Source organism: Macrobrachium rosenbergii, chromosome 10 (genome assembly GCF_040412425.1).
Source record: "Macrobrachium rosenbergii isolate ZJJX-2024 chromosome 10, ASM4041242v1, whole genome shotgun sequence".
In the NCBI taxonomy this organism is placed as follows: domain Eukaryota; kingdom Metazoa; phylum Arthropoda; class Malacostraca; order Decapoda; family Palaemonidae; genus Macrobrachium; species Macrobrachium rosenbergii.
The window spans coordinates 76,306,380-76,333,086 of record NC_089750.1 but is presented as its reverse complement, the minus strand read 5'-3'; the positions used below and the strand labels follow the sequence as shown (position 1 = coordinate 76,333,086).

The window sequence follows — 26,707 nt, the reverse complement described above, 5'->3', positions numbered from 1 at the left end:
AATCTCTCTCTCTCTCTCTCTCTCTCTCTCTCTCTCTCTCTCTCTCTAGTTCGAGGACGACTCCAGTGTAAAACAAGTAAAAAAATGAGCCGAAGTTTCTTTGGCTCAATCGAGTTTTCTGTACAGCGTATAACCAAGGTCACCGGAAATAGGTCTATCTTTCGGTGGTCTCTGTATAATGCTGTATGAGCAGCGGTCCATGAAACTTTAACCACGGCCCGGTGGTGGACTGTCCTATATCGTTGCCAGACGCACGATCATGGCTAACTTTAACCTTAAATAAAATAAAAACTACTTAGGTTAGAGGGCTGCAATGTGGTATGTTTGATGATTGGAGGGTAGATGATCAACTAACCAATTTGCAGCCCTCTAGCCTCAGTAGTTTTTAAGATCTGAGGGCGGACAGGAAAAATGCGGACTGAAAAATTGCGGACAGAAAAGGTGCGGACAGAAAAAGTGCGGACGGACAGACAAATAGCCATCTCAATAGTTTTCTTTTACAGAAAACTAATAAAGATTGGTCTCTCTCTCTCTCTCTCTCTCTCTCTCTCTCTCTCTCTCTCTCTCTCTCTCTCTCTCTCCTGCAGTACCATTATTATATAATTACGAATGAACATCAACAAACTCTCTCTCTCTCTCTCTCTCTCTCTCTCTCTCTCTCTCTCTCTCTCTCTCTCTCTCTCTCTACCGCAGTACCATAATTACGAACAAATATCCACAATTAGACCTAATACTCACCAGTACATACCGCATTTTAAAACAACACAGGATACCCATCTACAACAAGGAAAAATATTGTCTTGTTGATGTTGTTTTCTTTAATGTTGTTTTTCTCAACGTTGTTTTTTTTTTATAGCTCTTTGATGTGAGCCTGTGTGATGGTGGCTTCTGGTGCTGATGTGGTGATGTGGGTGTCTGTGATCCCTTTGGTCACAGGACATCGCAATCTGGCGATCCTGTTGGCAACTCGGAAAGAGAGAGAGAGAGAGAGAGAGAGAGAGAGAGAGAGAGAGAGAGAGAGAGAGAGAGAGAGTTGTGGATATTCGTTCGTAATTTTATAATACTAAAGTAGAGAGAGAGAGAGAGTTTGTGAATATTCGTTCGTAATTATAGTACTAAAGTAGAGAGAGAGAGAGAGAGAGAGAGAGAGAGAGAGAGAGAGAGAGAGAGAGAGAGAGAGAGAGAGAGAGAATGTTGTGGATATTCGTTCGTAATTATGGTACTAAAGGAAAGGAGAGAGAGAGAGAGAGAGAGAGAGAGAGAGAGAGAGAGAGAGAGAGAGAGAGAGAGAGAGAACATTCTGTTCCGTAATTATGGTACTACAGGACAGAGAGAGAGAGAGAGAGAGAGAGAGAGAGAGAGAGAGAGAGAGAGAGAGAGAGAGAGAGAGATTAACTTCTTTTCAGAAACATTTGTCTATCATGTATGTGAGTGACTAACGATTCTGTACCATTAACTGGTGATATGCAAAGCTTTACAGTCTCATGCGCCTGCGCCCACTAGTTACGAAATTATGGGTCTAAAAAGTGTCCCTGAACAAGTGTGCAAGGAAAAATAGGTCTAAAACACGTGTATATGCATGAATGATATATATATATATATATATATATATATATATATATATATATATATATATATATATATATATATATATATATATATATATATATATATATGAATATTCAGTCACACGTGCGCGTAGTTTTGTGATCATGCTGCTACGTTGATGGTACGGATAGGCCTACAGACATGTAGGCCCACTTCCAGGAAAAAATATTAATCTCACGAGGCTCAGTTGTGTCATCCTCATGCTTAAAAAACTCCAGATCTGAATAAACAAGAGCAAATTTCAAAATAATTTTTTCTTTCCCTTTACAACTATCAAACAAAAAAGTGTGCGTGTTGACGAACTACCAAAAAAAAAGTATTCCTTTGCAAACTATTAAACACAATTAAAATTAATCCCTTTACGAACCATTGAACAAACAAACAAAAAAAGTGTCCCCTTACAAACAAAGCTGCCATGAGAGGCTGTTGAAAAACAGACATAGAGCTCTCTTGTTGTCAAATTCACCGAAAGTGTCATTTTGCAATACTCGCCATAGTACCAAGTCTAAAAAATTTCGTTAGGTGACCGGAGCTTACTTGTGTATGTGTGTGTGCGTGTGTGTACATGAGAGAGAGAGAGAGAGAGAGAGAGAGAGAGAGAGAGAGAGAGAGAGAGAGAGAGAGAGAGAGTGGGCTCTCTACAGGCAAAAACTGTATTTTGAACTATGCTCAAACTAGAAAATGCAAGATAGCACAATTTTCAGAATTCATTTTAAGTACGTCAGAATTCCTTCAATACAATCATCATTTTCTACGGAAAAATGACACTTTTGATTTAAAAAATATTTTGAAAAAAAATATTTTTATAAAGAAAACATTATTTTGATTAAAAATACACACTTTTGATAACAAATATGACTGCCCGCTATGTTATGAGACTAAATAAGTGCTAAAAAATAGGGCATGAACTAGAGGCTAAGCAACGCTTCGAAATGACTATATTTTGATTTTAAAAAAATAAATATTTTAATAAATAAGCACTATTTTGAATTAAAAAAACTGTTTTTATATGAAAAAACATTATTTTGATAGAAACGACGACTGCCCGCTGTGTTACAAGACTAAATAACTACTAGACCGAACAGGGCGTGAATTCTAGGCCAAACAACGCTCCAAGCGCCGTTGTTCAGCTGGGCACCACAAGCAACCAAGCAAAGCCCGCCCGCATACCGCCGATGCTCATTTGAACTATTTGATAAAAAAAAAAAGAAGAAGAGCGAAGAGAAATTTGAAAGACAATATCCTTCCTGTCAACCTGTCAATGTCAGCCGCAATGGGGACCTCGTCATGTCCACTATAATCATCTTTGGCTTTTGTCCAGCCGGGTCAGGGGGCTGCAGGCCAATCCATCAAGCCTGCCCGAGAGAGAGAGAGAGAGAGAGAGAGAGAGAGAGAGAGAGAGAGAGAGAGAGAGAGAGAGAGAGAGAGAGATCGTTTGGTCAGATGGGGACGAAATGACCCCGAATGCTTCCAAGACATTTTTTAGGCCGATGCTAGCATTTTGAGAGAGAGAGAGAGAGAGAGAGAGAGAGAGAGAGAGAGAGAGAGAGAGAGAGAGATCGTTTGGTCAGATGGGGAAGAAATGACCCCGAATGCTTCCAAGACATTTTTTAGGCCGATGGTAGCATTTCGTGTGTCCATTTGCACCTTTGTGATTCACTGTAAATAAATTAAAGTAAATTCCTACGATACAAATTGCATGTGTATGTTATTCATCTGTTTTATAATGAATAAGATAAGAAGTCTAGGCTATATTCGTGATTTCGATGGGGGCGAAATGACCCAGAGTGCTTCCAAGACATTCTTGAGGCCGATTCAGCAAGAGGCTACCATTTTCCCGCGTCTATTTTTGTCTCTGTGATTTACTGAAATCAAAATTTACATCAACTCCTTCAATACAAATTGCAGGTTCATTTTATTCATCCGTTTCGTAACAAATATCAAAGAAGAATAATCATACTTTTGATTCCTCGAAATCAAAATGAGAGGCAGGTTCGAGTAACACAGATTGCGCACGAATATCATTCTCCTGTTTTTTTTTTTTTTTCTATAACAAAGGAGTAAAGAAAATGAGAAGACGGATGAGGTAAGTGTGGATGACGTGGGTGTCATGTCAGCCAGCCCCAATCCCATTTATCCACTTAGCAATGGGGAGTTATTTGACGTCGGCCCGAATCCTGCGATGCTGCCACAGAAACTATTTCGTAATGATCCATGGCTTCAGCTGGGAGTCGAGGTTTCCACCAGATTCTTTTCTTTATTTTTGAAGTTTTACAAGGTTACTCTAAATTCTAGAGCGTTGCTGCTTTTAGCAATTGCTTTCTTCTTCTTCTTCTTGTCATTCTTCTTCTTTTTTGTACAAGTGTCTCGCAGCAGATTCTGGATAAAAATACTTTTTCCCCTAGTTCTTTCTATCTTTCTGTGGCATTTTGTATTGGACGGGCGCCATTTTCTTTGGCAAAAGACGCCAGAATGCCCCAAAGGTTTCTCGGTAGTAGATCGAATATCGGTTTAATCCGAAGGCCTCGGCCTAAGAATCGTATCTGCGAGAAGTTCAGGGAATGAAATCACAAACCAAGTGAAAGATTCCTTAGCGGTTCTAAGAAGCTGAGGTTTTCCTGAACCAAAAGCAATTTCTTTTTCCATTCGCTTTACTTGAAAAATTATTTTAATAAAAGGGACACAGCTTAATCTCGGAGGAGAAGTGTCCCATCTCTAAAAATGATCTCGTGTGCGCATGTGTATTACGAAACACGGTACGTTTACAGTTGACTGATGGCCAGAGAGACCCACGGCCGATGATGACGCTTGTGTGCGCGCAAGGAAGTCGCCCCCACCCTCGACCCCCACCCGATTTTGGGTGGCACCACCACAACCACTACCATACGTTTGGCAACCTTTGTTTCGTACAAATCTGATTGGCCCGGCCAATGGTCTTAGCAAGTAACTGCCAGTCCGGTCTTCTTGCAGCCTCCATTGGCCGATAAGTTTTATAAGTTTGGTGTTTACCGGGAGGAACCGACGAATCTCCCTCTCTCTCTCTCTGCCTGTCTCTCAAGAGAAGCGGGAGAACATCTAGTACTATTACCGCTACTTCTTCTGCTTCTTCTGCTTTCTACTGCTGCTGCTGCGGCGCGGTGGTGGAAACGAGAAGGAAGAGAGAGAGTGGTCGGCCTTTGGGCAATCTGAATAATATTAATAAGGGGTCCTTCGTCGTCCTTGCAAATACTTCAAGCCCATTTCGTTGCTGCTTATACTGATAGCCATCGTCAAGAGAGCGGCCATCTCTTTGAGTGCTAGGCCTATAGCAGTCCTCCTTCCCCGCTTACTTCAGAAGCCATCCACTGAATCTCAAACGGACTTCTCTTACGTCAAGTGAGATAAAACAAGCTCTCCGTCTCTCTCTCTCTCTCTCTCTATTTCTCTTTCTCACTCTCCATCGTCACACTCTTGCCGTGTGTTATTCGGCCAGCCAGCGTACCAGGAGCTGCAAGCGGTTCGGTGTAGGAGCGACAGAAAAGGGTGCTCGGAACTGTGATACTTTTAGGATCTGCTTTCGACCGTAATAGATTGCTGTTCTTGCGCTCTTCCTTGCCCGTCTGATTCAAAATGGTGAGTACTTTCTATTTTATATTCTTATTCTCTCTCTCTCTCTCCCTCTCTCTCTCTCTCTCTCTCTCTCTCTCTCTCTCTCTCTCTCTCTCTCTCTCTCTCTCTGTCGAAACTATCATTAAAATTAAAATGAAAACGGTCAACTTAGTATTATTTCTTGACTTTTCTTGGTAACAATGAGTTTCTCTCTCTCTCTCTCTCTCTCTCTCTCTCTCTCTCTCTCTCTCTCTCTCTACTGTGCATTGAAATTACTTGCCTATCAAAGTATCAGCACTCCATGTTAAAGATAAAATCGTTTTTAATATAGATTTTCCAAAGAATAAGAAAGACATCGGCAGTTAATGTCCTATTGTCTACAATTGGCTAAAGCTCTCCAGTATTGCTCTTTAGGCAATATCATCAGAACAGGACACCTTCATGTACTGATTACTGCTCTAAAATAAGCAAAAAATGCGCCGAAGTTTCTTCGGCGCAATCGAGTTTTCTGTACAGCGTATAATCAAGGCAACCGAAAATAGATCTATCTTTCGGTGGTCTCGGTATAATGCTGTATGAGCCGAGGTCCTTGAAACTACAACCACGACCCGGTCGTGGCCTGTCCTATATCGTTACCAGAAGCACGATTATGGCTAATTTGAACCTTAAATCAAATAAAAACTACTGAGGCTAGGGGCCTGCAATTTGGTATATATTTAATGATTGGAGGGTGGATGATCAACATAACAATTTACAGCCCTCTAGCCTCAAAATTTTCCAAGATCTGAGCGCGGACAGAAAAGTGCGGACAGAAAAAAGTGCGGACGGACAGACAAAGCCGGCGCAATAGTTTTATTTTCAGAAAATTAAAACTAGTCTTTTAAGAAAAGAATTCTGCTTTACAGTGAATAACAAGTTCGAAGAATGCAATAACTACGAAGAAGTTTATGATGATTTTTGGTAAAGCTCATGAGAACTTTTGGTAGAAGAAGTTCAAGAAAACTTTTAGTAAAAGTAGTTCAAGAGAACTTTTGGTAGAAGTTCAAGAGAACTTTTGGTAGAAGTTCAAGGGAACTTTTGGTAGAAGTTCAAGGGAACTTTTGGTAGAAGTTCAGGAGAACTTTAGGTAGAAGTTCTAGAGAACTTCTGGTAGTTCATGAGAACTTTCGGGAGAACAAATTCGGGATAACTTTTGGTAGAAAAGGTTCAAGAGAACTTTTGGTAGAAGTTCAAGAAAACTTTTAGAAGAAGTAGTTCAAGATAACTTATGGCAGAAGTTCAAGAGAACTTTTGGTAGAAGAAGTTCAAGAGAACTTTTGGTAGAAGTTCAAGAGAACTTTTGGTAGAAGTAGTTCAAGAGAACTTTTGGTAGAAGAAGTTCAAGAGAACTTTTGGTAGAAGAAGTTCAAGAGAACTTTTGGAGAAGAAGTTCAAGAGAACTTTTGGTAGAAGAAGTTCAAGAGAACATTTGGTAGAAGAAGTTCAAGAGAACTTTTGGTAGAAGAAGTTCAAGAGAACTTATAGTAGAAGTTCAAGGGAATTTTTGGTAGAAGTTCAAGAGAACATTTGGTAGAACAAGTTCAAGAGAACTTCTGGTAGTTCATGAGAACTTTTGGGAGAACAAGTTCAGGATAACTTTTGGTAGAAAAAGTTCAAGAGAACTTTTGGTAGAGTTAAGTATATCTTAGTTTTACCAGACCACTGAGCTGATGAAGTTCAAGAGAACTTTTGGCAGAAGTTCAAGAGAACTTTTGGTAGAAACAGTTCAAGATCTTTTTGTGATATTTCATAAAGCTCCTGTTGATAAGTATGCAGTCTATTCTAAAATCTGCCAATTGGAGAGAGAGAGAGTTATCACGTAAAATATGTTCTTATCTCAGAGGAAACAGCTTATCAGAGACCTTTATCAATGTGTCACACTTACACCCAATATCACTGACAAACCCTTAATCGTATTTTGATAATATATTTATATTTCATCTGTTTATTTATTTATTTAATAAATTGTTAATTTATTTTTTATTTTCTAATAACCGATATCTCTTCTTCATCTATTTCCTGTTACTTTCTGTAACTGCTTTGAAATGAACACCGTAATATTCTTTGGAAGCTTCTTGAATTTCAAGTCAGTGGCCCCTGTGGTGGGCTTGTTCCATATGAATGGGGTTCATCCTCTAAATAATAATAATAATAATAATAATAATAATAATAATAATAATAATAATAATAATAACAAATTTCCTGTTATCTTCTGTAACTTCTTAGAAATGAACACTGTAATATTCTTAGGAAGCTTGAATTTCAAGTAAGTGGCCCCTTTGGTAGGTTTGTTCCATATGAATGGGGCTTTATCTTTTGAATAATAATAATAATAATAATAATAATAATAATAATAATAATAATAATAATAATAATAATAATAATAATAATAATAATATTAGTAGTAGTAATTTTTCTTTCAAATGAAAGGTCATTATTAATTCTCACTGGAAAGACACTTGGTAGGTTTGTGTATTTAAACCAGATTAGAAAAACTACCGTGACCTCGTTCACGTAGGACCAACGAGGTCAAATCGTTGTATCATGGCAAAAGTGGAATGGATTATTATAAATTTTAGGCCACAGAACGAAGCAAACGCTGGCAGCTATAACGAGGTCATTCAACGCTGAAAGAGAAATTCACAGTGAAACGAGTAAAATATGCGCCGAAGTTTCTTCGGCGCAATAGAGTTTTCTGTACAGTATATAATCAAAGCCACCGAAAATAGATCTATCTCTCGGTGGTCTCGGTACAGTGCTGTATGAGCTGCGGCCCATGAAACTTTCAGCCACAGCCCGGTGGCGGCCTGTCCTATATCTTTGCGAGACTCACGATTATGGTTAACTTTAACCTAAAATAAAGTAAAAACTACAGAGGCTAGAGGGCTGCAATTTGGTATGGTTGATGACTGGAGGGTGGGTGATCAACATACCAATTTGCAGCCCTCTAGCCTCAGTAGTTTTCAAGATCTGAGGGCGGACAGAAAACTAAAAAGGTTTATTTAAAGGTGTAACAGAAGGGAAAACCTTTCGCGGCTGCGCTGTGAAACAACTGTTAGGAGAGGGTTGAGGAAAGTAAGATGGTAGAAAGAGAATATGAACAGAGGTGCAGTAAAAAGAATGGAAGGGGCTGCAGCTAGGGGCCTAAGGGACGCCGCAAAGAACCTTAAAATGATGCCTACAGTCTTCCATTCTTGGTAACTGTTAATTTGAGGTTTTTGTGCTTGAAATAGACTGCAAGAATAATTTACATGAAATCATCATTCCCAAGTGATTGTGAAATCCCAGAGTGATATATATATATATATATATATATATATATATATATATATATATATATATATATATATATATATATATATGTACATATATTATAATATAATATATTTACTGCAAGACTGAAAAAGAGCAGACCAAGTTATGTAACCCTTATTCAAGGAGAAACACAGGTCTAAGAGGGTTGTATTGAGGTAAGCATTCACTGCATGTGAGAGAGAGAGAGAGAGAATCTTTAATTATCACAATAAACTATGAGAGAAAAATGTTCTTTAGTAATCAAGAGAAATGAGAGGGAGAGGTTTTCATTATCTCAATAAACTATAAGGGAAAGATATTCTTCAGTAATGAAGAGAAATGAGAGAGAGAAAGAGAGGAAATTAGTTTTTCCATGATTAAAAGAAACCATAAGAGAAAGGCGCTCTTCAATAATTAGGAGAGAGAGAGAGAGAGAGAGAGAGAGAGAGAGAGAGAGAGAGAGAGAGAGAGAGAGAGAGAGAGATTTGCAACGGAGAGAGGTTTTTCCACTATCACAAGGAACTATGAAAGAAAGATGTTCTTCAATATCCAAAAGAAATCAGAGAGAGAGAGAGAGAGCATTATCTCAGCAGCACAGGTATGGAGATAGCCAACGGTCAATCAATGCGTGTTGTGGTTCAGTTGACGTAATGCGCAGAAGAGCGTGCTTTCTGGCTCACGCAGACCTTGACCAATTTTAACCGTTTCAACCCTTATATCCACAAGGCTAGCCGGTTTAACCAATATAGAACGAAGGTACTGACATCTGTAATTAATTCTGTAATTGTAAGATAACTGGATAACCCCAAAAATTTAAATAAATCAAAATAAATTACACCGCTGACTGGAGACACTGATATACTCGACTCCAAAATAGACGGCCATCACAAAGCAAGGGGCTTGTATTTATAGAAGCCTGGAAGCCGCCATCTTTCACTTCCAAAGGAATCTTCACAGCTATCTCTCGTAATTGTGAAAATTACGTTTCCTTTAATTATTATGTCCGTGGCCCCTCTCTCTCTCTCTCTCTCCCTGCACCCCTAGTTATGATAATAATAATAATAATAATAATAATAATAATAATAATAATAATAATAATAATAATAATAATAATAGTCCATTCTAAGCTACTGATGTTTCGCAACCACTCAAGACAGAATTAACCACACAACCAAGACACTATACCAAGCAATGATACCCCTCACTTGAGGTTAATCGCGCCTGAAGTGTCCACTGGGTATTTATAGTTATTTGTATAACACCTGCAATGCCCATTATCATTGTTCCTGCCCAAGTTTTTTCAAGTTTGAATTAAGGAACTTAGTGTGACGGACAGGTGACTTGACAAAGTTTTTCATTTTTTTTTTTAATTTGACCCCTTTTTTTTGAGGAGGGCGTGGGGGTATGGAGGTATTTTTTTCAACCGTGCCAACCCATTTGATCTGTCATGTTCAAAACGTGTGTGTGTGTGTGTGTGTGGGTCTCTCTCTCTCTCTCTCTCTGAGCCAACTGGCACAAGATAGATAATAAGGGGAGGAGAGCTTCTTACATTTTGTTTACCGTTTGCCCAACCTGTCAGTGTCGCAAAGTTTGGCAGTCGTCGCCTGCGCCTGCTGTGTAAGTCATCTTTCCACATCGCATTATATGCCTTCTCTCTCTCTCTCTCTCTCTCTCTCTCTCTCTCTCTCTCTCTGTCCTTCCTCGGGTCATCTGTCAAAATGAGCCGGGTGAAAACAGACGTCAAAAGGATAACATCCCGGCTGTTAGCGTCAGCCGACCAACATGACGTAGGTTACGAGAGCTCGTGCCATACCCTCTCTCTCTCTCTCTCTCTCTCTCTCTCTCTCTCTCTCTCTCTCTCTCTCTCTCTCTCTCTCTCTTGTCCCCCGTGACCCTATTTTAAGGCATTACATGGCCCCAAGCCTTAGCATTCTCAGTGCATCGCATAATCAAGATGTATTCTGTGACACGGTTTTTATGGAGGGCATACCTGCGTATGGGCAAGCATACTGGCATACCTGAATCATCCCCCATCAAAGGGTATAAACTATCAAAAATAAACCTCGCAACTTCAAACACTCGAGAGATCAAACGGCAAAATACAAAAAATTAAAAATAAATGTCTTGCATTAGAATGGCGTTCACGCTATTATTTTGTGACGTGTAGTTGTTTTTGTGGTAATAATAATAATAATAATAATAATAATAATAATAATAATAATAATAATAATAATAATAATAATAATAATAATAATAATAATAAATTTTTATTTACTAAAGTATGAATATTGGCCAGTGATTGTCCAATATTAACGCGGAGAGTAAAGAATTCTAAGGAAAATTGAGAAGATTCAATGTAAGATTAACTCGCATTACGCAGCCGTCCTTTTTAACATGACATAATAATAATAATAATAATAATAATAATAATAATAATAATAATAATAATAATAAACTGAGCGAGAAAATATCTCTGAGTTGATCACCGATTTGTACAGGGACAGGCCCAATTGTGTCAAGTATGGGCTGTGGTCTTGAGGAGTTGGGGGTTGGGGGGGAATGGCCTATTTTCTGTAAAAAACAATTAGAAAGAAAAATAAATCGACAACACAAGAAAATTAAAACGATGAAAATCAACAACAAACATCACGAACGACATTAATGATTCGCCGGCAGTAGGTCAGCGCTAATGATCTGGGCCACTCCAGACACTGAGTCAACGAAAATTTCATCGCATTGAGGCCGGATTCCCATTCTTGCATGCCTCCCTCTCGTTCCGGGCACTGGCAGAGTCCAGAGGTCCACTTCAGAAGAACAGAATGCTAGAATTTAGGCCAGAGGTCAAATGGCAAGCGCTGGGACTTATGGAACGGAAGGTTTGAAAGGTGTAACAGGAGGAAAACCTCACAGTTTCACTGTAAAACAATTGTTAGAAGAGGTTTGAGGAACGTAAGGTGGAAGGAAGAGAATGTGAACGGAGGTGCAGTAAGAGAAAATGAAACGGGTTGCAGCTAGGGGTCTAAGGGATGCTGTGTAGAACCGGAAGCTATGCCTTATTTAAGCTCAAAACAATGGCGTCTTCTCGTACTGTGTCGTGACAAATTAAGACCCACTGAATGATTTCTTTGACCTTTTGCGAGTTTTTGGTTACGATGGGGTCATTTGTGACCTCCCCGAGGGTATCTTGGGGTCATGTGACCTACGCCCTACTGTCTGTCCGCCTCCTAAAGTCAAATATCTCTGTGATAATGCTATTATTTTCAGAGACGAAGAATTCAAACATCTTACACATTTATCGGTGATAAGGTGTTAATTATTCCATGTGGTGGAACTTAGGTCAAGGTCATAGACACGGTCAAAGGTCAGAGTTCAAGGATTTACTCGCAACACATCTCGTTTATAACAACTGCTGGCTGATACCATCGGTTGTAGAACAGAATATAGAATTTTGGCCCAAGGCCAAGCACTGGGACCTACAAGGTCATTCAGCGCTGAAACGGAAACTGGCAATCGAAAGGTTTGGAAGGTGTAACGGGAGGAAAACCTCGCAATTGTTCGGAGAGGGTTGAGGAAAGTAAGATGGAAGAAAGAGAATATGAATGGAGGTACAGTAAAAGGCATGAAAGCGGTTACAGCTAGAAGCCTAAGGAAGGGATGCTGCAAAGAACCTCAAGTAATGCCTACAGTGCACCGCATGCGATGCAATGAAGGTACTACCCCCCTATGGGAATCATTCGTTGTAGACGCTGCAACTTGTAAAGTCATTTCTTATCATTTCCAATTTTCATGAAGCATACGTTGGAGCCTTACCTATGCAAACCTTAACCCTTCACCTTGACCTAGTTTTCAAGGTCGCAGGTCTAGTTTTAAGTAAAAAAAATGTCTAATATTCAAATCGTATAGCTTTCCTTCGCAGCGTGACTTACACATAAATTTCATTTTCATTCTTAAATAGAATTTACAGTACATTTTTTTAAGCTGATAGGTAAAATGGGTGAAGGAAGAATGAGGGTAGTTAGCTAGCTAACCAATGAAGAAATAGTTTAGAAAGTTAAGTATTAGTAAGAGTAATGTAAAGTGTGGTCTAGCTACAATTTTACTTAGATAAAAGGTACAATTTTTCTTACTATGGTCTCCATATTAGCATATTACAATAATGATTTTGCACTATATAACATTGTGAATCGTACAGATTACATTTTTCAAAATCTATTTCTTAACATAAACATTCAAAATACAGTATTTATAACAGGTTGGAACAACACAGTAATGAGAATATATGTATCACTACAAGAATTACAGAATTCAATTCTCGAAAAGGTCGACAGACAAAGCCTGCAGTTCAGACGCCCCAAGATCAGATGTGAGGCATCATGGGACTGTTGCCAGCTTGCTGATCTTACCCTTTTTAGTTCCACAAGGGTCTAATCTAATCTCAAACGGTTCAGTGATTAAGGAGATATTCCGAATGGGAGAAGATTGATTGCGGTTTTCCTATCTAAATGCACTGAACTGTAGTTATAGGAAGGAGGTAGAGAATTTTGAAAAATGGTCTGAAATAATTTGAATTATTTGAATAATTCGAAAGTTTGCATCCACAGTCCGCCAGTTTTGACAGTTTGCGTACCTTGGAGCCACCACGTATCGGTGGAGACTACCTAATAATATATATATATATATATATATATATATATATATATATATATATATATATATATATATATATATATATATATATATATATATATATATATATATATATATATATATATATATATATATATATATAACATATATATATATATATATATATATATATATATATATATATATATATATATATATATATATATATATATATATACTGTGTATACATATACATATATATACTGTGTACGCATACATAATCAAAGCATAAAAAAAGCAGGATAAAAATAAAAATAAAAAGAAAATAAATAAAACCAAATACCATCCCTTAGCAAATCATCGAACAGCCACAAACCCAGGCATTACAGAATGACGTCACAAGCCCTGAATACACAGGGTGCGTTTTATTAACACTCTCGGGAGGAGCAGGGGAGAGGGGGGTGGTGGGGGCGGGAGAAGCAAGGAGGGGTTGAGGGGGGGTTGTGTTCATTTCGACTCACGGAGCGCACTAAGTGCCGTGTTTTGGGGATACCGCGACCAGAAACAGGTAGCCTACGAGCGCGTTTTACTGGTCTCACTTCGTCAGTTCCCGTGAAGTATTTTTACGCAAATAACAGGGCAGACTGTTGGTTGGTTCCTTTTGAGATGAGGCGAAGCGCATTTTTTTTTTTTTTTTTTTTTTTTTGACGTATAGGGAGAGGAGGAGAACGAGAGAATATCCATATGATTCTTGGAACGAGAAAATATCCATACGATTCTTGGAACGAGAAAATATCCATATGATTCTTGGAACGAGAAAATATCCATACGATTCTTGGAATGAGAGAATATCCATATGATTCTTGGAACGAGATGTCCATACGATTCTTGGAATGAGAGAATATCCATATGATTCTTGGAACGAGAAAATATCCATACGATTCTTGGAACGAGAAAATATCCATATGATTCTTGGAACGAGAAAATATCCATACAGTTCTTGGAATGAGAGAATATCCATACGATTCTTGGAACGAGAAGATGTCCATACGATTCTTGAAATGACAGAATATCCATATGATTCTTGGAACGAGAAAATATCCATATGATTCTTGGAATGAGAGAATATCCATATGATTCTTGGAACGAGAAAATATCCATGCGATTCTTGGAATGAGAGAACATCCATACGATTCTTGGAACGAGAAAATATCCATATGATTCTTCGACTGATAAAGTATTCTTTTAAGCTGGGAATGAGAATTTGTATGTACGATTCTCGGAGTGAGAAAATATACATATGTTTTTGGGAATGAGAGAACATACGTATATTTCTGGGAATGAGAAATTATACATAGGATTCTGGGAATGAGAGAATATACATATGATTCTTGGAACGAGAGGATATCCAAATGATTCTGGGAATGAAGGAGTATGCATATGATGCTGGGAATGAGAAAATGTTTGCACGATTCTCGGAATGAGAGAATATACATATTATTCTGGGAATGATAAAATATATGTATGATTCTGGGAATGAGAAAATATACGAATGATTCTGAGAATGAGAGAATATACATATGATTCTGGGAATGAGAAAATATACGTATGATTCTGAGAATGAGAGGATATGCATATGATTCTGGGAATGAGAAAATATATGTATGATTCTGAGAATGAGAGGATATACATATGTTTCTGGGAATGAGAAAATATATGTATGATTCTGAGAATGAGGGAATATACATATGATTCTGGGAATGAGAAAATATATGTATGATTCCTGGAACGAGCGAATATACATATGATTCTGGGAATGAAAAAAATATATGTATGATTCTCAGAATGAGGGAATATACATATGATTCTAGGAATGAAAAAAATATATAAATAAGGTTCTCAGAGTGAGAAGATATACATATGACTCTGGGAATGAGAAAATACATGTGTGATTCTGAGAATGAGAGGACATACATATGATTCCGGGAATGAGAAAATATCCATAAGATACTAGAAGTAGAAGCTTGTTTTGCTTTGAGAGAGGTTATAGATAAAATGACAAAACAGGCGAAGTAAATCCAGAAGTAAATGAATAAAAATGAGGCAAAAAAAAAAAACTACTAATGCAATGGAATATATAGAATTTGGGCCAAAGACCAAAAAGGCCAAGCGCTGGGACCTATGAACATGAAGTAATTCAGAGCTGCAAAGGAAATTGAGGGTAGGCAGGTTTGAAAGGTGTAACAGAAGGAAAACCTCAAAGCAGTTGCACTAAGAATCAATTGTTAGGAGAAGGTTGAGGAAAGTAACATGGAAGAAATAGGATACGAATGGAGATACAATCAAAATAACGAAAGGAGTTGCAGCTATTAAAGAACCCCAAGTAATGCCTACAGTGCACCGCATGACGTGCACTGACTGCACCATAACCCCGCTACGGGAACAAGCTCAACTGGGAACAATCTCCAAGAGCAGAGCTATTTTTGGCCACTGTTAGATCTCTGACAAAGATAAGCCTTGAACTCAGATACGAATATTGCTGAAAAAAATAAAAGAAAGATCCAGAAGGTATTAAAAAAGAATTACACAACGCAATACCACAACTCTGAAGAATATAAATATTAAAAGACGCGTGAAAGTCGTTCTAATTACGAAGTTATATAAGACTTGCATATCAATTTCCGCTGGAACGTTTTAACATAACAATTACTTTTTACCTCTTGTCCTTTGATGCTTTTGAGTAAAAAAGTCACGATTAATATTATGTAATCTGAGGACATCCACACCCACACACCCACACACACACACACACACACACACACACACACGTACGCATTATGTAATATATTTCTTTTATTCACAAACAGCAAGTATCAAAATAATTCAACTTTGGAATAACTGCACTGAAGAGGAATATATATATATATATATATATATATATATATATATATATATATATATATATATATATATATATATAATATATATATATATATAAATATATATATATATATATATATATATATATATATATATATAAATATATATATATATATATATATATATATATATATATATATATTTATATATATATATATATATGAATGTCTTTTCCTGTAATACCACAGTAATATGATTATGGACCTTCTTATATTCATATATATATATATATATATATATATATATATATATATATATATATATATATATATATATATATATATATATATATACATATATATATATATATATATATATATATATATACTATATATGCACTGTATATTATACATATATATATATATATATACATATATATATATATATATATATATATATATATATATATATATATATACACATGATAAACAGATATTGATAGCTACTTGATAGATCTATATACCTGTGTGTGTGTTGTCTCAATAATAGGGTTTTTTTTTGTCTTTCACAAAATTCTGACAAAAAATTCTATATGGAAAATTTCCTTCCAAGAAAGTGGTATACAATCCTGACAAAAAATAAACACTTCAAGTACATCAAATCACCTTGCCTTTGGCACAGTAGCTATGTGGTTCGAAAGAACTTACCGAGAAATTCTTCAACTCAGTTTTCCTCAAAATTAGGTTTCAATTTGTTTTCACAGCTAAGGAAAAGACAGGCCCACTCTCCATGTCGATCTGAGCTCAAGTGACGTTTCTCTGTGTACCTGTCCAGTGTGTGGTCTGCAATAAGCGGGAGCCAGCGGCCTCCGGTTCAGACACACAATTCTGAAACACAGAGATCTTCTCTGGAGGAAAATTTACACTTTCCAAAGTCCAAACCACTATTTCTAGCCAAGAGAGAACAACAGTTTGGCACAAAAGTTCCAGAACACTCTCTTCACTGACCTGCGTGGTCTGCAATATACGGGAGCCAGCGGCCTCCGGTTCAGACACAGAATTCTGAAACACAGAGATCTTCTCTGGAGGAAAATTTACACTTTCCAAAGTCCAAACCACTATTTCTAGCCAAGAGAGAACACAGTTTAGCACAGAAGTTATAGACCACTCTCTTCACTAACCTGTTCGGTCTGCAATAGGCGGGAGCCAGCGGCCTCCGGTTCAGACACAGAATTCCTGAAACACAGAGATCTTCTCTGGAGGAAAATTTACACTTTCCAAAGTCCAAACCACTATTTCCAGCCACGAGAGAACATAGCTTGGCACATAAGTTACAGGACCCTCTCTTCACTAACCTGCGTGGTCTGCAATATACGGGAGCCAACGACTGCCAATCCAGACAGAATTTTGAAACAAAGAGATCTCTAGAACGAGATTTACACTTTCTGAGCGCACCATTTCCAGCCACTAGAGAACACAGTTTAGCACAAAAGTTACAGAGCACTCTCTTCACTGACCTGTGTGGTCTGCAGTATACAAGAGCCAACGACCGCCAGTCCAGACAGAATTCTGAAACAAAGAGACCTCTAGAACGAGATTTACACTTTCTGAGCGGACCATTCCAGCCCCTAAAGAACACAGTTTAGCACAGAAGTTACAGAACCACCTCTTCATTGCCCAAGAGCTTACTAAACAGCCTCTCTGTTCAAGCCAACTGGCTTGACTTCTCTTCTTATTCCCGTGGCCATGTTTTTAAAGGAAATGAAACACCATAATATCCTTTGGAAGCTTGAATTTCAAGTCAGTGGCCCCTGTGTGTGTGTGTGTGAGCTTGTTCCATATGAATAAGAGTTTATCTTCTGAATAATAATAATAATAATAATAATAATAATAATAATAATAATAATAATAATAATAATAATAATAATAATAATAATAATAATAGCCAGAGTTGAATAACAAACAACTTGTCCAGCTTACAATAATTGGCAATTATATGATTTGGTTCTCTGAAAGTACTCAACAGTTCAACAATCACGTTCACCCCACATTTGCTGTTTTGAATCTGAATACATTTCCTTTAGCACTTTCTAATTCCTTATTTATTGCTGTAAAGCTAAGCTCCCCTAATATTTCTTTTATTTTGTAGTATTTTTAAAGATTTGGTTTACCTGTTTCGATCAGTTTGGCAAGACAGCCTATATTATTGTACTTTCAATTGTCTTTTTTAATATTTTTTATGAGATTATCTGCCTTGAAATTCTGTGTAATAAAGAATGAAATACCTAAGTATGGCCATATCATCATCATTTTATATATATATATATATATATATATATATATATATATATATATATATATATATGTATGTATATATATATATATATATATATATATATATATATATATATATATATATATATATATATATATATATATATATATATGAGAGAGAGAGAGAGAGAGAGAGAGAGAGAGAGAGAGAGAGAGAGAGAGAGAGAGAGAGAGAGAGAGAGAGAGAGCTGCAGGCTAAAATCCCGCTCGCTGTTTTAAAGCTGAAATGAAACAGCATCGCAAGAATCGCTTCGTTTGTTGCAAAGTCCAGACCTCGATCATTTGACCGAGGGCGGTCACAGATACTATGTTTATCTAACTAAACTGTAATTCTATTCACCTCTGGGGAAGTCTGATGTGACACCTAATTATAAATACGCATATAAATAGAAATTAATCTGACGTCAATTCATTCCACAATGGAGTAGACACGTTGACTGAAATCGTATTTGAATGTGGATGTCTGCGTTCCTTTCATTTTAAGCAGTGTTCCTCATATTGAACCAGGAATAGATTCGTGGGGGGCGGGTTGCTTTTGAGGGTGAGGGATGGGTGGGTGGTTGGAGAGGAGGAGGGGTTAGGTTCTTCGAGAGGGGGGGGGTCTGCTCCCCCTTCCCCAAAAGGTCAGGCCCTCTAGCATGAATTCCCCCTTTTAAATACTTTCATGTAAAAAATGGATATTCGTGGGGTGGGGTGAGGAGGATGGGGGTTGTTTGGGGGCTGCCCCCTTCCCCACAAGGTCAGGCCTGTCTAAGGATGATATATTCCCCTTTTAAATATTTTCATATTAAAAAGATTCAATTCCTGAACTCTGGAAGAAATCCCTGTGGGGTGGGGGTTAGGGATGGGGAAGAGTAGGTAGGAGGGGGAGGGGTTGTTTGAGGGGGGCTGCTCCCCCTTCCCCAAAATGTCAGGCCCTCTAAGCATGAATTCCCCTCTTTGAATATTTTCACAAAAAAAAAAATTATATTAATAAACTCTGACAGAAATCCCTGTGGGGTGAGGGGTAGGGAGGGGGATGGGGGAGGGGGGTTTGTTTGAGGGGGGTTGCTCCCCCCTTCCCAATAAGTTCAGGCCCCTCTAAGCATGAATTCCCATTCGAAATATCGCAACATAAAAAGATTCTATTCACGAAGCCTGGCAGAAACCTTCCAATGAACTTCAGCTTCGGACCGAGATATGATAATTAGCGACCAATAATTAGGATTGATCCTCCTGGGCTTTGGATCCATCGTCCCCAATTTCCCCCCTGGGGGAAATGACAGAGGCCGTCCGTCCGTCCGTGGGGATGTGTCCTTTTCATGCCAGTTTTATTTATTTACCTTTTCGTTTTCATGACTTCTCCTCCCCAGACCGAAACTCATTCTCTGTTAATCCTGTAATCCTTCTTTTGTCTTGCTTCCACCCCCTGGACCCGGGCCCCCCTTCCTTCCCCTGCCCCCTTCCTTCCCCTGCCCCCTCCCCAAACACAAAACAACACCTACCCATGATCCTCTTCATCCCAATGTCCACCCAGCTCTTGCAAATCTTCGTTTATCTTATTATTATTATTATTATTATTATTATTATTATTATTATTATTAAGAACATGAACCATATTCATATGGAACAACCCCACCAAAGGGGGCCATTGACTTGATGTTCAAGCTTTCAATGAATATTACGGTGTCCATTAGAAAGGAGTAACAGAAGGCACTGGGATATACATAAAAAAAGAGACCACTTATCAAAAAATTCAAAATAAATTAACAAATTATTAAATAAATAAAAAAATGTAATAAATGATTAAAGTACAAGGAGAGTTGAATTAGAGTAGTAATGCATTGCATCCTTGTTTGAAATTCTGAAATTCCAATTGCACGACGTCCTCAGATGTTAAATTCTCTGTCCCGTACCAGAGAGATCACCGTTGGCGTGACGATCTGAGAGAATCTTAGAGACATGGAGTGATGATATAGCGATGATATGACCTTATTGATTCCCCCTTCAGTAAGCCTTTTGCGTCTTAGGCACGAAGAGTAATTTTGGCTAATCGATCCTCAGGTGGCCCCTGGACCTTTAAGGGGCGATGACCTGTCAGCAATGGAACACAGTATATATAAGTATAATATAATTACGATAATTCTATCGCGTGATTAATATGTCCTACACTTTCCCCCACAGGGTAAATGAAAAACTTGGTGTAAATACTGACCGGTTTCGACTTTATGCCTAAAAGTCATTTTCAGAAGACTGGTCAGGATCTTTGCACTCAGTTTTTCATTTCCCCTGTGGTGGAAGAATGGCACATAAATATATGACCTCAGAGAAATGCTTCCGTTTGGTTTATTTTAGGCTAAAATGGGTATTTCTTGGAGTATTGGGTATTGGTCAGTCCCTGACCAGTAAACAGTCTGTGCAGAGTCAGCCAGAGACACTTTTCCAGTACAACAGGCTGTCCAGAGGCAGCCTGAGACACTTGTCAAAGTACTTTTCTCAGTCCCCGACCAGTAAACAATCTGTAAGAGCCAGCCAGAGACACTGTTCAAGTACAACAGGCTGTCCAGAGGCAGCCTGAGACACTTGTCAAAGTACTTTTCTCAGTCCCTGACCAGTAAACAGCCTGTACAGAGTCAGCTAGAGACACTTTTCCAGTATAATAGGCTGTCCAGAGGCAGCCTGAGAAACTTGTCAAAGTGCTTTTCTCAGTCCCTGACCAGCAAACAGCCTGTACAGAGTCAGCCTGAGACACTTTTCCGACCTTCTGTCTACGCTAATGCAATCCCACTGGGGTAGGAACCAGGAAAATGAATCCTTTCGTGGTTGATACTAAACAAGGGGTCACAATGCCAAGAATTGTTGTTTTTTTCTGTTCAGTATGAAATTACTTATATTAAACCGTAAAGATTTATTTCCATTTAAAGTTATTATTCTGTCTTATTACATCCTTTATAATAGTTTTGTTTGTTTTTTACATTTTTTTACAGAGTTCTTTTATTATATTTTATTTTCGTAGACTTTCCATGTTCGTTTTTGAACCATTTTTTCTAAGAAATGACAAAATTCATATTCCTGTAAAATTTTTTAGCTGTCTTTTCATGATCATAAAAAAATGGAATTTTAATACCTTCTTCAATAAATATTTTAAATCACATCTTCTAATCATAAAAGAGTATTTATTATCATTAATATTTTGCCTCTTCTTTCTTCTGTTTGATCGATATTTCGATAAATATGTTTAAAAAAATATCCCACGAGTCTAAATAACATTCCATCGTGACTGTCATTTCCAACTTCTGAAATAAATATCTCAAATTATCTTCTCTTTTCCCCCCCTCCTGCAACTTTTGTAATTTCTTTTTCTTTTTCTCTTTCCATTCGTCTTCGCAGAATGACATCGACGAAAAGACTATGCACGGTGAGTAAATGGAAGAGGGAAAATAATGGGTTTTTGGTTAGGAAAGATAAAGTCAGTCTTGTTGGCGTCTGACATGCTATTTCCTGGTGGTGGAGAAAGGCAAAACTCAGGGAGAGCAATAAGTCATAGACTCACAGATACACATGCATACATGCATACGTATATACATACATATATACATCATACACACATACATATATATATATATATATTTATGTGTGTGTATTTATATACATATATATGTATCTGTCTATCTATCTATTTATATATATACATGTATATATGTATGTATGTATGTATGATATATACATATATATATATATATATATATATATATATATATATATATATATATATATATATATATATATATATATATATTGCCTTTGCTATGTAAACATAGTTTTCAAAATATATGTATTTCTCAATGGTTTCTTTCATTACAAAATCTTGGTTCAGAAAAGGTAAATCTGAACAAAGTTTGGACAAACTGATAAATCTAGAACAAAGAAAGTTAAACATAGTTTACATAGATAGATAAATAGATCTAGATAATTGGCTTTGCCCTGTAAATGTAAATTCAAAACATTTCTCGAGATTTCCCCTAGGACAATATTCAGTTTCAAAATTAAAATAAATCCAGATCTCTATAATTTCAAAGCCTTTCCAGAGGCTTCTTCCAGGACAAGATCTTGTTTCCAAAAAAGGGATAAGCAAAAGCAAAGTTGTTGTGAACAAAATTCTATACATGTTAGGTTAGGGTAGGTTTAGGTTAGGTTAGGTTCATCGATCTGCTCGTCACTTTATTTAAGTTTCATTCTCTTTCATATATTTGTTATTCATCCACTGCCTTGCATTTCTCTTCAAGGATATTCTGTTCTTAATTTTCCCTATTTCCTCGTCCTTTGAATTATTCTTTAATTATTTACATCTCAACTTTCACCATTTCTTCTCTGCCTTTTAAGTTTATTTTGTTTGCCTCTTTACAACTGCTCTCCTCTTTCATCAATGGCATTTTCTCATTCTTCTTCTTCCTCTCCTTCCTCTTCTTCATCTTCTTCATCTTCTTCTTCTTCTTCAGCTCTGCGCAAGGCTTTTGCGACAGTGGACAAGACCAAAAGTGGGTTTGTGGACATCAAGGACATTGAGGGCATCTTCAACAACATGGGCACTGCCTTTGACATCGATGACCTCAACGAGACCATCAGAAGAGTTGACATCGACCGTAAGTTTGTCTGTTAAGCTTTCCACCCATTTCGTGAGGTCTGTCTATCCCAGTGGTACAGCTGTAAGTTTCTGTTAAGTTTTCCATCCACTGCGTGAGGTCAGTCTGTCCCAGGAACACAGCTGTAAGTTCGTCTGTTAAGTTTTCTGTCCATTGTGTGAGGTCTGTCTGTCCCAGGAACACAGCTGTAAGTTCGTCTGTTAAGTTTTCCATCCATTGTGTGAGGTCTGTCTGTCCCAGGAACACAGCTGTAAGTTTGTCTGTTAAGTTTTCCATCCATTGTGTGAGGTCTGTCTGTCCCAGGGGCAGAGCTGAGCAGAGCAGTGCTTGAATTTGTCCGTTGTCTGTGAAGTTACTGTTCTAACTCTGACATTCATTCTGGCATCTGTTTAATACAGAATATTTATAAAAGAAATATTTAGCTTGCCTCTAGAAGAATTCCAGTAGAAGGGTAATATTCAAATAAAATTTTAAGAATGAAGTACATTTGGCAATACTTCAAGTGGTGAAGTTGTTGGACGGCAAGAATCTTTCACCTGGGGTAAGTATCTCCAAGGTGACTGCAATGCCTAAAGATTTAGATTAAGTAGACAATGTAGGTCAGGTATCCTTAATATGATAATGTACAGAGTGCTCAAGCTTAATATCACCTGGGGTAATTATCCCCAAGATGATCATGGTGCCCAAAGGTTATCTACTTTGTCTAGAGTTCAGGAATCCTCAATACGATTATGCACAGGATGTTCAAGCCTAATATCATCTATGGTAATTATCCCCAAGATAAAAATGGTACCCAGACACCATTTACACTGTCTATGGTTCAGGATTCCTCAATATGATTATATGCAGGGTGTTCAAGCTTAATATTACCTAGGGTGATTCACTCCAAGGCAGATGTGATGCCCAAAGATCATCTACATTGTCTACAGGTCAGGAATCCTTAACTGATTGCATGGTGGGTGCTTAATCCTAACATCTATGCATAAACAAAAACCCTCCATTTTTCTGTAACCATGAGCCCCGCCCACTTTTTCCCTCATGCGACCTTTGACCTCTGTCCTTTGCAGAGGATGGTAAGATCAACTTCGACAAATTCGTCATCATCGCCTCCAATTTCCTGACGGACGATGACGATGAGACGATCACCAACGAGCTGCGGGAAGCCTTCAGGCTCTACGACAAGGAAGGTCAGTTGAACAGAACTTCTTCGGTAGTGCCTCTACTTAAAGGACTTCTGTGCACTTATTAGCTACAATGTTAGGACTTCTGTATTTATCAGCTACAATGTTAGGACTTCTGTACTTGTCTGCAACAATGTTAGGACTTCTGTACTTGTCTGCTACAATTTAGGACTTCTGTACTTGTCTGCAACAACGTTAGGACTTCTGTACTTATCTGCTACAATGTTAGGACTTCTGTACTTATCAGCTACAATGTTAGGGCTCTGTACTTATCAGCTACAATGTTAGGACTCCTGTACTTATCAGCAACAATGTTAGGACTTTTGTACTTATCAACTACAGTATTAGGACTTCTGCATCAGCTACAATGTTAGGACTTCTGTACTTGTCTGCAGCAATGTTAGGACTTCTGTACTTATCAGCTACAATGTTAGGACTACTGTACTTATCAGCTATGTTAGGGCTTCTGTACTTGGGCTTCTGTACTTATCAGCAATGTTAGGACTTCTGTACTTATCAGCTACATTATTATGATTGTGCTTCACGCTATGCTGCCTTTGTAGATGTGATACATTTTTAGGTAAATCTCCTAAAATGAAGTTAGGTATAAAAGTGTAAAGAGGTTAGTTTAGGCTAGGAACTGTATAGAATTGCTGTTAGCTGTACGATATCTGGAAGATACTCAAGTTTGGGCTATAACACAGGGTCTTTGTTACTGAACAGACTTTGTTAGTTATCTGAAAGCCAAACTTCCAGAGTGTCTGTTAAGCTGAGGTACTACTACATATAGGGTTATTCACTAACTAGCAGGCTCTGTATGGGCGTGGTACTGTAGTACTAGCCTAGTTGCACCTACTTTTTTAAACACTTTTTAGCCTATTACTTTATCTCCGTTCCCACTCACTTTCTTCCTCTTTCTCCAGTGTCCTTTAAACCGCTCCAACTCCCTCCACTTTTATTTCACTGGCCTTTAAAGCACTCCAACTCCTTCCTCTTTTACCAGTGTCCTTTAAAGCACTCCAACTCCCTCTTATTTTTTCACTGTCCTTTAGACCAGTCCAAATCCCTCCTGCTTTCGCTGTCTCAAGCTCTAACTAGGCCTAAAGCCCTCCCAAGTGCGGTGCTTGGCTAGACAGCCTCAGAAAAAAAACTCATAACATAGTATCCTAAACCTTCCTTCCAGGCAACGGATACATCACGACGGGGACCCTACGGGAGATCCTGAAGGAGCTGGACAACAACCTCTCAGACAGCGACTTGAACGACATCATAGACGAGATCGACGAGGAAGGAAAGGGCAAAGTCGACTTCGAAGGGTTCCGGGAGTTGATGATCTAGAAGGGAACTTCTCGTTCTCTCCCCCTCACTCTTCCGTCTCGCGTGGACAGACTCCTCTGTTTTTGTTTTTCGTGTGTGTGTGTGTGTGTGTGTGTGTGTGTGGGTCCTTCTGTTATCGCTCTTTTCTTTCTGAAAGGTGTTAATGAGTGAGTGGGTGAATGAGCGCATAAATTTCCTGGCGATAATTCGACCATGATGTAAAATAAAAAGGTCACGTATATCTGAACAGTTCCAGGACGAGTCATCGAAACCTTGGAAATCAAACTGGAAATAAGGCTGTTTCTTCTTCTTCTTCTTACTCTTTAAAGTAGGAATTCCCAGTCGCCTTGATTCCAGGTCGCAAATAATCTCATTGAAGTCGCTGACCTGTTATTTATTACAGCTGTAATTACGTAACTGAATTCTGTGTCTAGCTTCGTTGTGCATTTTGTACAGTACATGATACGTAGTTGAGAAGCCGGTGTCTTAGACCTAAAAATTGTTTTGATGTATGTTTTGTTAAGGAAAAGGAAAATAAGGACAACGGGCGTGAAGACAACAGTCACGAAGACAATGTTCACGAAGACAATTGTCCCGAAGGCCTTGTCCCTCTCGTAGGATTCTTGAAAACAGAATTTGTTGATCTTGTTTCACTGAACGGAAGGCAGCAACACCTCCTCTTTTCACAAAGCATGTTTATCAGAAAACCTGCACAGAAGATGCATATCAGATCGATGTAAGAAATAACAGATATATTTAATATTCGAATAAACTATTATTTAGTTATGCCTTTTGTATAGTTTCCCAAAAGAATGATTTGTTTTTCATTTTAAACTTAACACCTGTCAGGTAATGCGTATTCACGATTGATCTCTGGTCCCCTTTTCAGAGAGAGACCAGATTCGCCGAAGGGTTATAGGAATGTAGGACTTAGGTGCTGGGACCTAAGAGGTCCTTCAGCGCTGGGAGGGAAATTGACGGTAAGAAGGTTCGAAAGGCGTAACAGGAGGAAAACCTCAAAGCAGTTGCACTATGAAACAATTGTTAGAGAGGGTGGAAAGTCAGATGGAAGAAAGAGAATATGAATGGGGATATAGTAAAAGGAATGAAAGAGGTTGCAGCTAGGGGACGAAGGGACGCTGCAAAGAACCTTAAGTAATGCATACAGTGCACCACGTGAGGTGCACTGAGGGCGCTACCCACCTACGGAGAAGATTCG

The 26,707-nt window shown here is 38.0% G+C and overlaps 1 protein-coding gene across 1 annotated transcript; it reads left to right on the top strand.

Moving 5' to 3' along the window:
• The first annotated feature begins 4,064 nt into the window (after window positions 1-4,064).
• On the top strand, window positions 4,065-26,274 carry LOC136842919 (troponin C-like). The gene is made up of 5 exons (XM_067110871.1): window positions 4,065-5,220; window positions 21,738-21,765; window positions 22,847-22,990; window positions 24,058-24,177; window positions 25,355-26,274. The coding sequence occupies exons 1-5, from the start codon at window positions 5,218-5,220 to the stop codon at window positions 25,507-25,509; spliced, it is 450 nt and encodes a 149-aa protein (XP_066966972.1). The 5' UTR covers window positions 4,065-5,217; the 3' UTR covers window positions 25,510-26,274.
• The last annotated feature ends 433 nt before the right edge of the window (window positions 26,275-26,707 follow it).